Raw genomic sequence first — 13,631 nt, forward strand, 5'->3', positions numbered from 1 at the left:
ATCACCCCATGCAATCACACCCAGGCACACTCAGTTCCACTGGGAAAGTCCAGGAAAGTGGCTCCAGGCCTGTGCTCCTTGGGTTGGAAACTCTCTGCTGTGCTCCTGAGAAAAGCAACCCAAACCCTCATCAAAATAATCAACAAGAATTTGCAGGAGCATGAGTGTGCACTGCAGACAAACCTGCAGCACTGAGACACAGGCCATGGAGCAGCCCACACATTCTGCAAGCAAAGAAGGCCAAGCACTAACCCACTTGTAAGGAGACCAAACCATCAGCTTTTACCCACAAGGTGATGAATCATGAGCATGAGCTCTTGGATGCACCAATAGTCTGTTATAGGAACAGTGCATTTCAAACTGAACGAGAAAAATCAGAAGACTGCAGAGTGTATTCAAAACCTATAAAAATAACCACGCTTAAATGTTTCAGTGGTACAATATATGTGAACAGTAAAAATCCAAGCTTGGATCTGTTTTAGCCATTAAAGTAATTGCATGGTTATTTTAGCAACTGTTGAACAGTCTCCATGGTGCTTTAAAAATAAAGAAATCCTACATATCCACAGGATAGTCAGGATTTTGAAGTCATTGAAAACACCTCATTATTTTCTCCCACTTGCAACAAACTTGGTCACAGGGACTACAATAGTGATACTGAGCCCAGCGCTGAGTCCAGGAGGATGCAGCAGCCCAGGTTGTTGTTGTGAGCTGACGTGACAGTCAAATGAAATCAGCGAAGAAACAGTGAGAATGAAAAAAAGTAAACTGACAGCACTGTCCCCATTAGAAAATGCTTCCAACACAGGAAGGATGAAGAGTCGCTGAGCCCAGGAAACAAAACGAGCACATTTTCATTTTGACCCAGCAAAGAGAAAGAATGAAATTGTTGGCAAGGAGAGGTTAATTCAGCAGCTTCCTATTTACCAAACTTTTATTTCCTATTTTTAATGCCCTGAGCTGTTGCCCCAGTGAAGACAAGCAGGATGTAAATCACTCCACTATTGGTTATGGAGGAGTTCCTGAGTCAGCCATGGAGAGTCACTGCCCAATAACGCATGGACTTTCTGATTCCACATGGGAATGGTATGTTCTACCACAGCAAAGCTGGATTGGCTCTTCTACCAGAAAATAATCCTGCAAGTAAACACTGGAGCCGTCTAGATGGGATTACTGAATGATGCTATCAGCACCTGAAGCATAAAGGGAAGGGACTCTCTGTTCAGCTGCAAGTCATATTTTACCAGGCTGCCACCCCTGGCAATCTGCAAAGGCAGCATAAAACAATCACTTAACAGGCCAGAGGCCAGCAGGGAGAACTCTGATGTTCCCCACTCACCAAAAGCTAACTCCTTCCTAAAACAGCACAGGCATACAAGGCAGCAGAGAGCAGCATGCACATGTAACGGAAGCAGGGAGAAAGTGGGGGTAAACTCTTCTTCAGTACGATGACTGGCATGAGCTAGGGACAAGAGGTGCAAAATGAGGGTAAATGTGGCCATTTGATTATTCAGCACCAAAGGTTTCTGAAAGTAATAAAAAAAAAGTATCAGGAATATAGATTTCATGTAATGAGTCCAAAACTCATGTCGAAACAAGAACCACATCTGGCCAAACTTTGTTTAAGGTGATATTGAGAGGAAGCATCTGTCTAATTAATCAATTATAAACTGAGAAATAAAGCCTAAATAAACAGAATCATCAGGTGTAGGCAATTGATGCATCTGTCAGGGTTCTGCCAGGAATTTGCTGCCTTTAAGAGCAACTTGTATCCAGGGTCCATGTCAGTGCTGAGAAGAACTGACAAATAAATAGATACAAAGGTGAGGAGATAAGGAGAAACTCACTTACTTGACTTGGAATACACAAGAAGTTGCCATTAAGATGAGCATGATATAGAAAACAGGGTAGGTTAGCTGCATTTTCCCCTTGGCAGAGAGTATTATCATGCTGGCCACAGCCTTCACGGCGATGACAGTCAACGAAGCTGAAAGGGAAAGGGAAGGATTAACGGGGCAGGACCCACAGTGACCTCAGGGCATCAGTGAGAGATGTGCCATGGTATTGATGCCTTGAGAGACACTGAGGTGGAGTTCGGGCACCTGAAGCCAAGGGTGTGATTTATAAACATTTGCTAAGCTGATGCCTCAGCTCAGAGCAGCCTTAATACTGTGTGTGCTTTACTGATGTGTTCTGCAGGTCTTCCAGAACTGATCTTTGCAACCCTGCATCGGTCCAAAGTTTCCCTGCTTTCAGTGTGGCACAGGTAACAAACTAATAAAATCTTGCACTGTTTGTGAGAGAGACAGAAATTGAGCTGGGTTCAAAGAAAGACCCCATCCATTTCCTGCTGCTGAGAGTATATGCCCTCCACAGTGGGCAGAGGTGCTCAAACAGCCTCCACATCTGCCAGAAATCCTTTATTCAGCCCTAGCTGCTAATCTGGAGCCCTTGTTGCATTGTGCAAGCATGAGAGGCCTCCTCCTCCATTGAGAGAAGCCAGCACACCCACTAGCACCCTGCGTGTGACACAGCAGCCAGAAATAGCTGCTCACCCTCAGGATTTCTCTGCTGAGACAGGAGCTGGTCAGAGCTGATCTGTGGGATCGCATCACCAAGCACCTAACTCTCCCCACAGGTTGCATACAGGGTCCAGGCAGTGAGCACAGGGTCTGCACTACATGTCAGGGGAGTGAATCTTAAGACCATTACTGGATTTAGCCCAGAGAATCGTGTGTTTTCAGTGCATTCAATCATCGTCAGTGCATCACCAAAAAAAAAAAGGTCCCAGCAGACGATGATTTGGTTTACATGTCAGCAGTTTGGAGAAGTCTTGCAACGCACATCTTCTAGAAAAGGGGCTGAGAGCTGAGCTAAGAGCTACTTCGGGTTTCTTTCTGGAGTGCGCTCTTGGTTTGTTGAAGCTGACCTAAGGAGGTTTTGATGACTGCAAGAAAAAATACAACAAACTCAAAACAAACTGATAATGGTAAGAAGAGTCAGGGTGCAGCAGTGACCTTCGAAGAGAGGTAATTCATCGTCAGGAGCACCGCTCCCCAGCTGGGATCCAGTTCCACCCTGTTCCAGAGCTGGGAGTGTTGGATTTCCATGTCTGATTCATCCTCCTGTCGCAGCAAAATTCAGATTGGCAAGGCAAGCTGCGCTGTGCAAAGAGTTCAGAGCAGGGGCTCGGAGGAAAGGTGGGGGAAGAAGAATGGATTTGGGTCTGAGGTTTTGACTGCAAGCGTTTTTCTTACAGCGAGTCCAAAAGTTCAGGGGGAGTTTAGGAGTTGTGTGCACTTGTGATGATCCTGCTCACCATCGTGGAATTCACTCCTTTAACGGCAACCTTTGCACCTGGCGCTTTACTTCCTGCTCTGTAATTGAAATAGGTGGAGTAGTTCACCAAACACAGCAGTAACGGTGATCAGGGAGGGTCACATCCTGACCCACGCTGGGGCTTATGATAAAAAGCCAAAAATACACAAAGCCCCCACCAAGCAGCCCACATAATAACCGAGATTTGTGTTGCAACGGGGAGAGTCATCATTTTGGAAAGAACACTTCCAGGTAAAAGTCAGCAGTTTGGACTGTCCAACTAAGGAAAAACTGCTGAAAAGCAGTTGCTGATAAAAGGCTCGTTTCTTTCTCTTATAATTTTAACAAACCAGAAAAAAGAGTGAGAGCAGAAGGGATTTTTTGGTTTATGCTGTTATTTTTGTTTTGGCTTTGTTTTGTTTGAAAAGATGGAACGCTCTTTTAGCTAACAGACCTGGAATAGTTTTCGAACCCCTAGGAAATGGTTTCTCTGTCTCTGATAGAATGACCCCCTCCAAGCTAGCGTGACAAATGATGCCACTGTCCAGCTGTTAGAGCAGGAAACTCAGAAATCCCACTTTAATCTGAAATACTTCCCCCAAAGCTTATGATAACTCCCAGTATATGCATGAGGTAAGATAAGTCTCACCAAACGGACTTGCAGACTCACAGTAAGTAAAGTATTTGCAGATTTCACGATCACCTCTGCATTTTCTTTGTAATGGAAGTAGCTTTCACGTCCAGTGGAACACAAAGGCTGCCTTCTCTTTCTACATTTCATTCATACCCATGTGAACCCTCCACCAGGAATGAATCTGTGCAGATGTTAGGTAAGGCAGAAATCCCTTTCCGTGAGCTGCCCCTGAGAATTTTGGGCATGGTGACCCCATTCCTCACCTGGCTGTCCTGCAGCCACTCCAAGGGCAGGGAACACATGGTATGGCTGTGAGCCCTCCCTCACATCCCCACGGCTGTGTCAGATAGGAAGCAGTGCAGCTCTACAGGACTCCCAGGCACCAGGACAGCTTCAGGAGCTGGAGCCAGCCACAGTTCTGGATTTTCTGCTTGAGGGAACTGTCTGAATTTCAAAATTTCCCATGAACCAGGATTTGTTCGTTTGTGCTTCTTTTAACAGAGCAGAAATAATGACACATTTTTCCTGAAGCTGCACACGCTCACCAAAACCTCAGCAGCCACCAGCTGCAGCTGTTGTTTTTGCTTGATTTCAGCCTTTCCAGCAGGCTGCAATGAGTGCCTCCAGGGCTTTCCAGATCTGCTGCTGCTCAGCATCCCCATAAGTCCCTTTGGCACTGCTGGTGTTGGGACTGGTGGGCTCCACAGCAAAACAAGCACATGGGGCTTCACAGCCTGATGGACCACCTCTCCTAGACTTAGCCCAGAGCTGCCCCTCTGGTGGGTCTGCCCCAAACTGTGGAAAATGAGCATGAAAATCTATCCTGAGTTCTTCAGCTGTATGGCAAGGATGCCGAACCACTCATTGCCCAGGAGCACTGCGGGGTTGGAAAGCACGGGGCAGCTCAGAGAGCTCTGCCAGAGCAGCCAGGCTCCGTGCTAGGAGTTGTCTGGGCTCACAATCTCTCTTCCAAACCAAGAGCAGTCAAGCAGACTGATGGCTTTTGGGACTCTTCGATCTCTGCTTCATCCAGGGAGAAGGAAATCCTTCAAGGCTTCTGCAGAGCTGCGATCCTAATGTTCAGGGTGCTGGGAAATTTAGTGGGGGGACAGTCCCAGAAAGGTAGATATGAAAGGAAGTCTGAGCTTTTCAGCTAGGTGAGAAGCCAGGCAGGAGTCTGGAAGAATGCGGCCAATAAATCTGCATGGGTTTTACAGTGTATCATTGGCAAACTTTATTGAAATTCAGTTTTATCAAAATAGTTTTGACCAGCTCCATGAGAAACACACTCTGTAACTCTTTGTAGGATGATACATCCATGCAGTGAACTCAGTGAAAACACAAGGGCTTCTCCAACAGTAATGTCTCCTATTGGATTATGTCAGCCCATGACATCGGAGGCAGATGTGGGTGGTACAGTAGTAGAGGCGGAACCTTCCCGCCAAGATTCTGTGACGTGTTGTTGCCGTGTGACAGATGGCAGCAGAGGGGCAGTCTGACAAAATGGCGTCTGACGTGGACGTGTGCATGGAGATGGTGTACCATCATACCATCCGGGTTTCATAGACAAGCTGACAGGATGAGGACGAGAAAAGAGATGGAGCAGTGACAAATTCTTAATATATGCCTGCACGCAGTGGAGTTTTAAAGGCAGCCTCCTGGTATTTTTCATAACTGGTTCCAGTTCGACTTCAGTGAAAACTACCTGATTAAACGCTCCCTCTTGTTTCTCTGGGCACTGATTGTTTTCTGGTGGCAATGTTATTCAGGGGGCAAACTTCAGTGACCTGCTGAATTCTTGTTGTGTTTCTAGAAAGATGGTGAAGTACAAATTCCCATATAATCACAGAGTGTCACTGCATACGCTTACAGAGTGCTTCACAGCCTTAAACCGCCCTGGCTTAAAGAGTTGATTTTCTCAGCTCTCCTGCTTTGCTCCACAAAACCAAGTTTCAAACAGTTCACTTCCCCAAGATCTAAAGCATTGGTTAAAAAAGCTTCACAGTATCATTGCACACACCGGATTCATACGAGGAGCTCTCTAAAAAGAACTAGCCCCAGCAATGAGCACAGAAACTACATCCCGTAATTGGCTTTGCTCTTCAAAAAGATCACAGTAAAATGATGTGAAATGTTTCGGCGATTCTCCTTCCCTTTGAAGTGACCCTAATCTAAACTGGCTGGGGAGTCTGGGTGACAAGGAATTATCAAGTGACTGACAGGAACATCAAAGTGAGTAATACGTTCTTACCCAGCAGTGCCACCATCATTAACAAAACCACGATGTGCTTCACAGCCTTTCTTTTGTAAAAATAAAGGAGAATGCAGAATATTATAATTTCTAAAATCTGGAAATAAAAGGGAAGAAAGTTAGAGCTGTAAAACTGTGTAATAAAAGCTTCATTCAAAGTCTTTGAAATGTCATGTTTTTGCACTTCTAGCTATATTTTCTCATGGGTAGCATTGGAAGACTTTTAAGGTGACAGGAAAGATATCTATGTTTACTGAAAATCATTTTGCAGAACTTCTGTGTTTTTAATTCCTACAGTGAGGCACTAACCTGGGAAAACAGCAGTCTCTCCTTCTGGATATGGTATTCTTAGTGCCACTCCTTATGATGCGCAGAATTATGCTTGTTGACCTTTTTGCCCTCCTCCCAAGCCCTGCTCAGAAAAAAACCCCCAAACCCAGTCTTTTTGCTCCGACTTTCTGCCATACATCATCGGGGTGAAAACATTTATTTGCTGTGGCCATTCTCAGATGGCAAGGGTACCTGTCAGGAGCTCACCTGGAAAAGCTCAGTGACACACCAGCAGACCACACCACGGGACAGCTGCAGCTGCTGAAGCACTTTTACTCACACTGCGCATGGTCCAGACTTGTTCCCTCAATAACATCTGACAGTTGGTTAAATTTACAGACTTGCTGTTAATTTGTCTCATTGCATCACCACCTCAGCAGAAGTTCCCTGCTGTTCCAGATGCCCAAGCCACCACCGGGCTTTTCTCTGTGCTTAGTGGTGCCAAATGGCTCCAGGAGTGATTGAGCTTCCACATCCACAGCATCCCAAGAGGATGCTCCTACCACACGTAATGTAGTTGCCCAAATGCCCCTCTTTGCTAAAGTCAAGATAAATCGCAAGTGCAGATTGTGTCTTGAAAACAATGATGGGACCTCAGTTCTGAGGGGTGCTGAGAGCCCCCTGTCCTGAGAAACTGGATGGAGAACACTGGAACAGGTTGCCCAAGGAGGCTGTGGATGCCCCATCCCTGGAGGCATTCAAGGCCAGGCTGGATGTGGCTCTGGGCAGCCTGGTCTGGTGGTTGGCGACCCTGCACATAATAGGGGGGTTGAAACTGGATGATCCTTGAGGTCCTTTTCAACCCAGGCCATTCTGTGATTCTGAGAGAAAGAGAGGTTTGTGCACGTGAGGAAGGAACTGAATGGGGGAAATAAGACAGAAAAATGAGATTGTCATCAGTACGGAATCTGATTATTTTCATTGTTTTACCAGTGAAACAAAGAAAAACCCTGCCTCTACCCCTTTGGTTCCATAAACACCATGTTATTTTATACAGCCCCTCCACTCTTAACAGCACTACAATAAGGAAGATCCAGGTGTTGCTCTGCTGCTATTCAAAAAGAAGGAACTGAGTGGTCAGCAGCAGTAGTTATATAATGTAAGACTGCAAATTTCTCATCATGGAAAATGAGTGCACAAGTAAGAAGCTGTCAGCTGCATTCAGCAATTAGCATTTTCTGCCACACTCACTCACCCAAATTAGTGTGCAAAAATGCAAACAGAACATGGTTACGCTTTAATTCACTTCTGATTTACTTTCACACTGATCTCCTGCTCTTGAAGACCACTGCATCTCAAAACAGTACAAACACAAATTTAGATTTTATAATTTTATACCACCATTCTTTAAAGAAATTCAAGCATTTCTTACAAGAGTAAAAAACAAACAAAAAAAAAATAGAACATTTTTTGGTAAATGTTTGAATGTAGGAAAGCATTTTGCTGTTGGTTAAAAGAAACAAAAACATTTCTGGACTAATCACTGTCCGATCATCTTTGCAAGCTCTTGCATAACGCTGCTCTCTCCTTCCAGAATAACATCCTTAGTGTGCCTGCAGCGATGAAAGCTGGGACACCATATGGTAGAACGAGGCCTTTGCCATAGCCTCCCAGTAAGAAACCTCAGCAGCCTACCCAGCTTCATTCAGCAGTGTAACTGGGTATGTCTCAATTGGGAAACAAAGCAGAAGACATGTTAGCAGCTGCGGGCTTGTGAGTTCATCTTGGTCTCCCTGTGGAAAACTGCAATGGTTCTGAGGGAACTCAAGAGGAAAAGTGAAGGTAGCAGCTTCGCTCTTTGTGCCACTGGCAAACACATCTCAGGGCCTGGGGGAAATATCACATTATCCAGCTGCAGCTACAATAGCCTTCAAATTGCTTCACTTGCTTTTTTTTTTTTTTTTTAAATCAGCAAACAATTGCTAATGGAATAGAAGAAAGCCGTGCTAAATAAGTATCTCCCATGTGGAAAGGTCCTCATGCTAGAAAGAAGTTCCAGAGATGTCCAAGAACTCCTCCTCCATGATGTGCTGGCTCAGGAGGTGGCTGGACCACCTGGCTTGAGGTGGGCACACTGGGAGTTGTGACAAGGATGGAGGCATGGCACCATGTGACATGGCACTGCAGGACCCGCTCCCATGGCCCTGGTGTAAACCTGAGTACCCACCGCCTCTCCCAGCCCCTCGGACTGGTTGTGCAGGGCGTGCATAAATGCATGAGACAGCCTGCTGTAAGCAGCCAGCTGTACCTCGGGTATCCATCCATTCTATACTCCCTAGACAGCTTTAAGAGATCCAGTCACCATGCAAGAAAAGAAAAATGCCTTTAGCTGCAGATGAACGTAAGAAGAGTGCTGATGCTTTCTTTTCAGGGCTGTTATTTAAGTTTATACAACTCTCCTTTTGCGCATTTAGCAGGAAATGCAAAAAATTAGTTCTTACCTCCTGCTGCCCAGCAGCCAAACTGTTCTTACCACTAAGAGGTCCCCTTTAATCAGAAGACAAGGGGAGGCCACTGCACTGAGTCACACTGCAAGTGGAGTGCATGGCTCCTAACAAGACCTCATGCAGATGGGGACCCTCCTGGGGATGTTCTGGCTGTTACCTTTGGTTGCGTCTTGAGAATTACCCAAAATGGTGCTCAGTTTCAGTAGATGTTAGCTGCAGTTGTGTTAAGTACAGCAACCAGGAATGGAAAGCGTGTAGAATCTAACAACTTACTTAATATATTTTGTTTACAGGAACTTGACTCGTTTACAATCATTTTTACAATTGTAACTGATCTGTACTGAAGTCTTCTCAGGTCCACGTTATCAACATTTTTATAATTGTGATGTTTTCCATGTTTCTAAGCATTACCAGAAGGCACCTGGAACAACATACTGCACTGTCTGCCTCAGTTGTTTTTCCGGGACATACAGCAGTGCAGGGACCAATGACCCAGAATGGTCTCCCAGACACTTTGAAGGAAAAACGGAAATGTTTTGAAACTGATTTTACAGATATTAAAAATTAGCAACCCAGTGTTCACTACTCTTCTGTTTAGGGAAGTCTAAAAGCTTCATCCACAATTGATGTCTTCTGCAGTGACTCAAAGGGTACATATACAGAAAAGAAAGCAAGCTAGGATAGTCATTCCCGCTTAGGCATGAATGCAAAGTCTCAGAAGGTGGCTCAAAGTTGTCCCATGGGAACCACAGGCTATTTCTGCAGAACTCCACTGATGCCGGTGGTGAGCCACATGGGGATGGTTTATCACCCACACAGAACATTTTGTACCACTGGGGCTTTGTATTCCTCAGCAGACCATACTTCAGGACTACTTTTAGTAAGACCGTTGGACTGCCTTATACTGCTGCACTGTCTCCTTTCTATATATATTCATGCTGGAAACTCAGCAACTTCTGCTGTAGCTGTGCCTTTTTATGTATCAGCAGCCAACCTGTGCTAGAAGTTTCACAAACAAATATGAAGAGCTAATTCCCAGTCCAGAGAGAATATTTACAGCAGGGTTTGCTTGAACTTCCAGAAGCATGCCAGGCACATCAGGCTGGTACCTCTGGGTCTCTTGAGGAGACTTTAATTCTTCCCTTTTCCTTCGATGCAGGAAGCTCAAACCAAATGAATCTAGGGAGTAGAAGGAACAAATCAAGCTTGATTTGTTGTTGAGTCAAGAACACTTGCTATGTAGTTGCTCCATTCTCCCCTGCAATCCATGCTGTAGAAATGGATACTGGCTGAGGCAGGGAAAAGAGAACAGAGGAAAGAAAGTCCAGGGGTTATCTGTCACTTCCTTATCCTTTCTGCTACGAAGTATACAATAAAATCTTCCTATGTATTCAGCTGTGTTCTTATTAACTGTTCCTGAAACGCAGTCTTGGCGAAAAGCCCTTTTCCAGCAACCTGTTGGCTTTAAGAAAACGTGCACATCGTATGGCACAGAAGTTTGCAGTGTCACGGTGGGTGGATGGAGGGTTGTCTCCTTCCACCTTCTTTACACAAAAGGGTGAAGCAGTAGTTAAAGTATGTACTCAGAACAACAGTCTCTTTTGGTACCTAAAGGTGGAAGCACATGGTTGAAGAGTATATTCAGTAAGAAAAAGAGAGGGTGCTCCGGAAAGAAGCAACTGAGTTTCTTGTTCTGAACTACCTCCTTAAAGGGTCCCCCTCCCTCTGCTAATTACACGGACTTGCTGAAGCTCCTGCCAAAGCTGAGGATGGCCTTACCGAGTACCCCAAAACTCCTAGGCACTGCCTTCACAAGCCAATCTGCTACCTGATCTAAAGTGCATGCTATGTTATGTATGTCTTTGGAGTGTGACCATTAATTTCTTTGGATTATCATATTTCAGAAGCTTTAAAAGTGCACAAATAGTAGAGCAAGGGGATCAACTTTTGTTTTGTGTTATCACGTACTTTGCGCTCAATAAGAACCCTCAATGAGTAGTTAATACGTATTTTAAATCTGCAGGCTGGATGAAGCATAAAGACCCTCAGTCAGCCTCCTCAGTGGCTTTCTAACTCAGCTTCCTCCTGGAGAGAAACCTGGGCATTCATAACCTAACCCAAGTGAGAAAAAAGTAACCACTTCTGAAGCATCTTTGACATTCAGCGGGAGGAACGATTTTTCAGAATTCCAGAGTGGAAGAGAGAGAGAAATTCCTCCTGTTCACTCTTGCCTTGTTCCTGATGCTAATTACATACATCAAAGAAGACGTATGGGATTTGAAGTTTGTATGCGGATGGTTTAACCAAAATGGCATTTTTGTATTTAATTCAAACTTGCAGTTCAGATGAATGTGAATGGCAGTGAGACAGGCTTTCTATCCACATTTCAGCTCCATACAAAGCTCTTTTGGGGCAGACTCAGCAACATGTAGATAAAACGCAGTGATACAAAAGAACAGAGGACCATTTTCAAAAGCACAATTTCACTACACTCCGGAAAAGCACTGCAACTAATATATATAGGCAGACAGTGTGGTATGAACACATATTTTGGTTCAGCGCATTTTCAGCTTGGAGACTGGAGCTCTCTTTCCTGTGAAAACCACACAGGGAGCAATGCCTTTATCTGCAGCAGCAGTTTTTGTGCTACTAATTCATACAGCTGCCCAAAGCCCAAGAACCCCAGGTTTTCTGATTTAGGCAGAAGTGTGAGCCAAATACTCACCACATAGACCAAGAAAGGCCAGCTCACCAAGTCATTCTGGACTTGTCTTGCTGTGAGCTGCTGGGATACATTTGGAGCAAATGTCACCAACAAGTATGTCCCTACTACTGCCAGTGCTCCTCCTTTAAAGAAAAGGAAATAACGACTTGTTAATACACGTAGTTGTGGTGATTCTTGCTCTCCAGCTCACTTAGAAACAGCTGCTAAAGGAAAACTGAAGTCTTGATCAGGTCTGGGCTTAGGTATTGGACTGTCTGTGATTCTATCTAGTACCATTTTTATTAAAGACATAAAGAATTCTGGAAATACAAAATAAAAAGCTGTCAGTGAAGCCTCATGGATTAGGGTCACAATGCAGCAGCACATTTTCATGTATGCTCAGTTCTAATACCAAGTTCATCTCAAAGGAGAATCATCTTTTGTACTCTTCCTAGGCACAAAGCAGGTCGCAGAAACTTCTCCTAACCTGGGAGAAAACCCATTACTAAGGCAGATCATCCACCAGCATAAACACCCTGCTCTCCCGAAGCCACTGTGTCCACAGAGATCTGCACCAGTGACAAACCTGCCGTGCAAACATTAAGTGCAACAGCTGCGTTCTAGTCCAATGCGAAGCTGTCGGGAAGCCAATGTTTCAGCCACTCCTTGCTGCACTTGCAGACCTATGGACTGTTTTATAAAAGGCTGATTTGCAAAAGGCTGCTCAGCCATTGGGTTGCTGGGGCCCCTTTTCAAGGTCGAACTTGCATTATTGTGCTTTTAATAAAAATCTGGAAGTTCTGCCTTGTGGACAGCCAGCTGACAAACACAGATGTTCACTGAGTTATCTAGATAGAAGTGAGCTGATCCTGAGCTCATAAGCTCTATTGGATTAGGGAAGATATTAGCTAATCAATTTTTTTTTTTCAAGCAATCTGTAACATTCTTGGCAAACCTATAAATTGGTGTGGAGCACAATGCTCAGGAATACAAAACAAAGCACATCCGGAGGGTCTTGCTGGCACTGCTATCACACACAGTTTCTTTGGAAAAGCAGCACTGTTCTATATTTATGTGCTTGCAAAAACATCACCATATTTCCCATCATACAGCTCATTCCTATGGAATGTAGCAACATTGTTAAATCCTTCTTGCATAGTCTAACTCACAGAAATAAAATAAATCAGTGCTGAGCACTAGTTAAAACAGCCCACGGTTATAAGGCCATAAGGGAAACACGATCAGTTGAGGGGAGAGGGGGAATTTTGAATGTAGCAGCTGAGCTGGCAAATTTGGATCTCAAACCTGAATAAATATTATATAGTATTCCTGGAACAATTCTGAATGGATCTCTCCAAAACATTCATGAAAACAGCTGGGATGAACTTGTTATAGTATGGACAATCAAGCCTAGATGCTGGGAGCTCTGCAGTAACACCAGATGCCCCGTGGCAGGTACCCATCAGGTGTGCTCTCTATGTTGAGAATGTTCGGTGCAAAATCCAAGCTCTGAAATCTGCTCATCTCTCACTACTACAAGCAGGGCAGTTTTGATACGTAAAAAATCTTGGACACACACACACACAAATATGACATACTTTGGTAATGAAGACCATATTTCCCAACAGAACTCTTGACAACATGATTGTTTGCTCTTTGAAGTGATAAAATTAATACCAAAAGGGAATTTGCCACTTTTAACTGAATTCAAATTTTTGTGCAATATCTATGCAGTAAGGAAAAGAACCCTTATATTTGAATGAATAACTCAATAATATAATTAATTTTATTAGAATTGCATTATTCTCGTCAAGATAACGCTACATACAACCTCAGAAGTAAAAACAGACGATGCAAATAAATCTGAGCTAAAGGACACATAAGGAATGAGTTACAGCTATAAGCATGGAGGATTTGGGAGCGCAGCCTGTTTCACATGCACTGAAG

At 44.4% G+C, this 13,631-nt stretch overlaps 1 protein-coding gene across 4 annotated transcripts in view; it reads right to left on the reverse strand.

Annotated features, from left to right (window-relative positions):
• The window catches only part of NIPAL2 (NIPA like domain containing 2), a 54,182-nt gene that overhangs the window by 12,153 nt on the left and 28,398 nt on the right, over positions 1–13,631 (reverse strand). For all 4 annotated transcript variants that reach the window (XR_005857587.2, XM_040695908.2, XM_015282959.4 and 1 more), the window contains 3 exons: positions 11,706–11,827; positions 6,204–6,300; positions 1,852–1,987 (listed from right to left, as the gene is read on the reverse strand). Coding sequence is in view for 3 of the 4 variants with exons in the window: in XM_040695908.2 (XP_040551842.1) it covers positions 1,852–1,987; positions 6,204–6,300; positions 11,706–11,827 (355 nt within the window). In the remaining variant the exon portion in view is untranslated. The remainder of the gene's footprint in view (positions 1–1,851; positions 1,988–6,203; positions 6,301–11,705; positions 11,828–13,631) is intronic.

The sequence above is a fragment of the Gallus gallus genome, chromosome 2 (assembly GCF_016699485.2).
Source record: "Gallus gallus isolate bGalGal1 chromosome 2, bGalGal1.mat.broiler.GRCg7b, whole genome shotgun sequence".
NCBI lineage: Eukaryota > Metazoa > Chordata > Aves > Galliformes > Phasianidae > Gallus > Gallus gallus.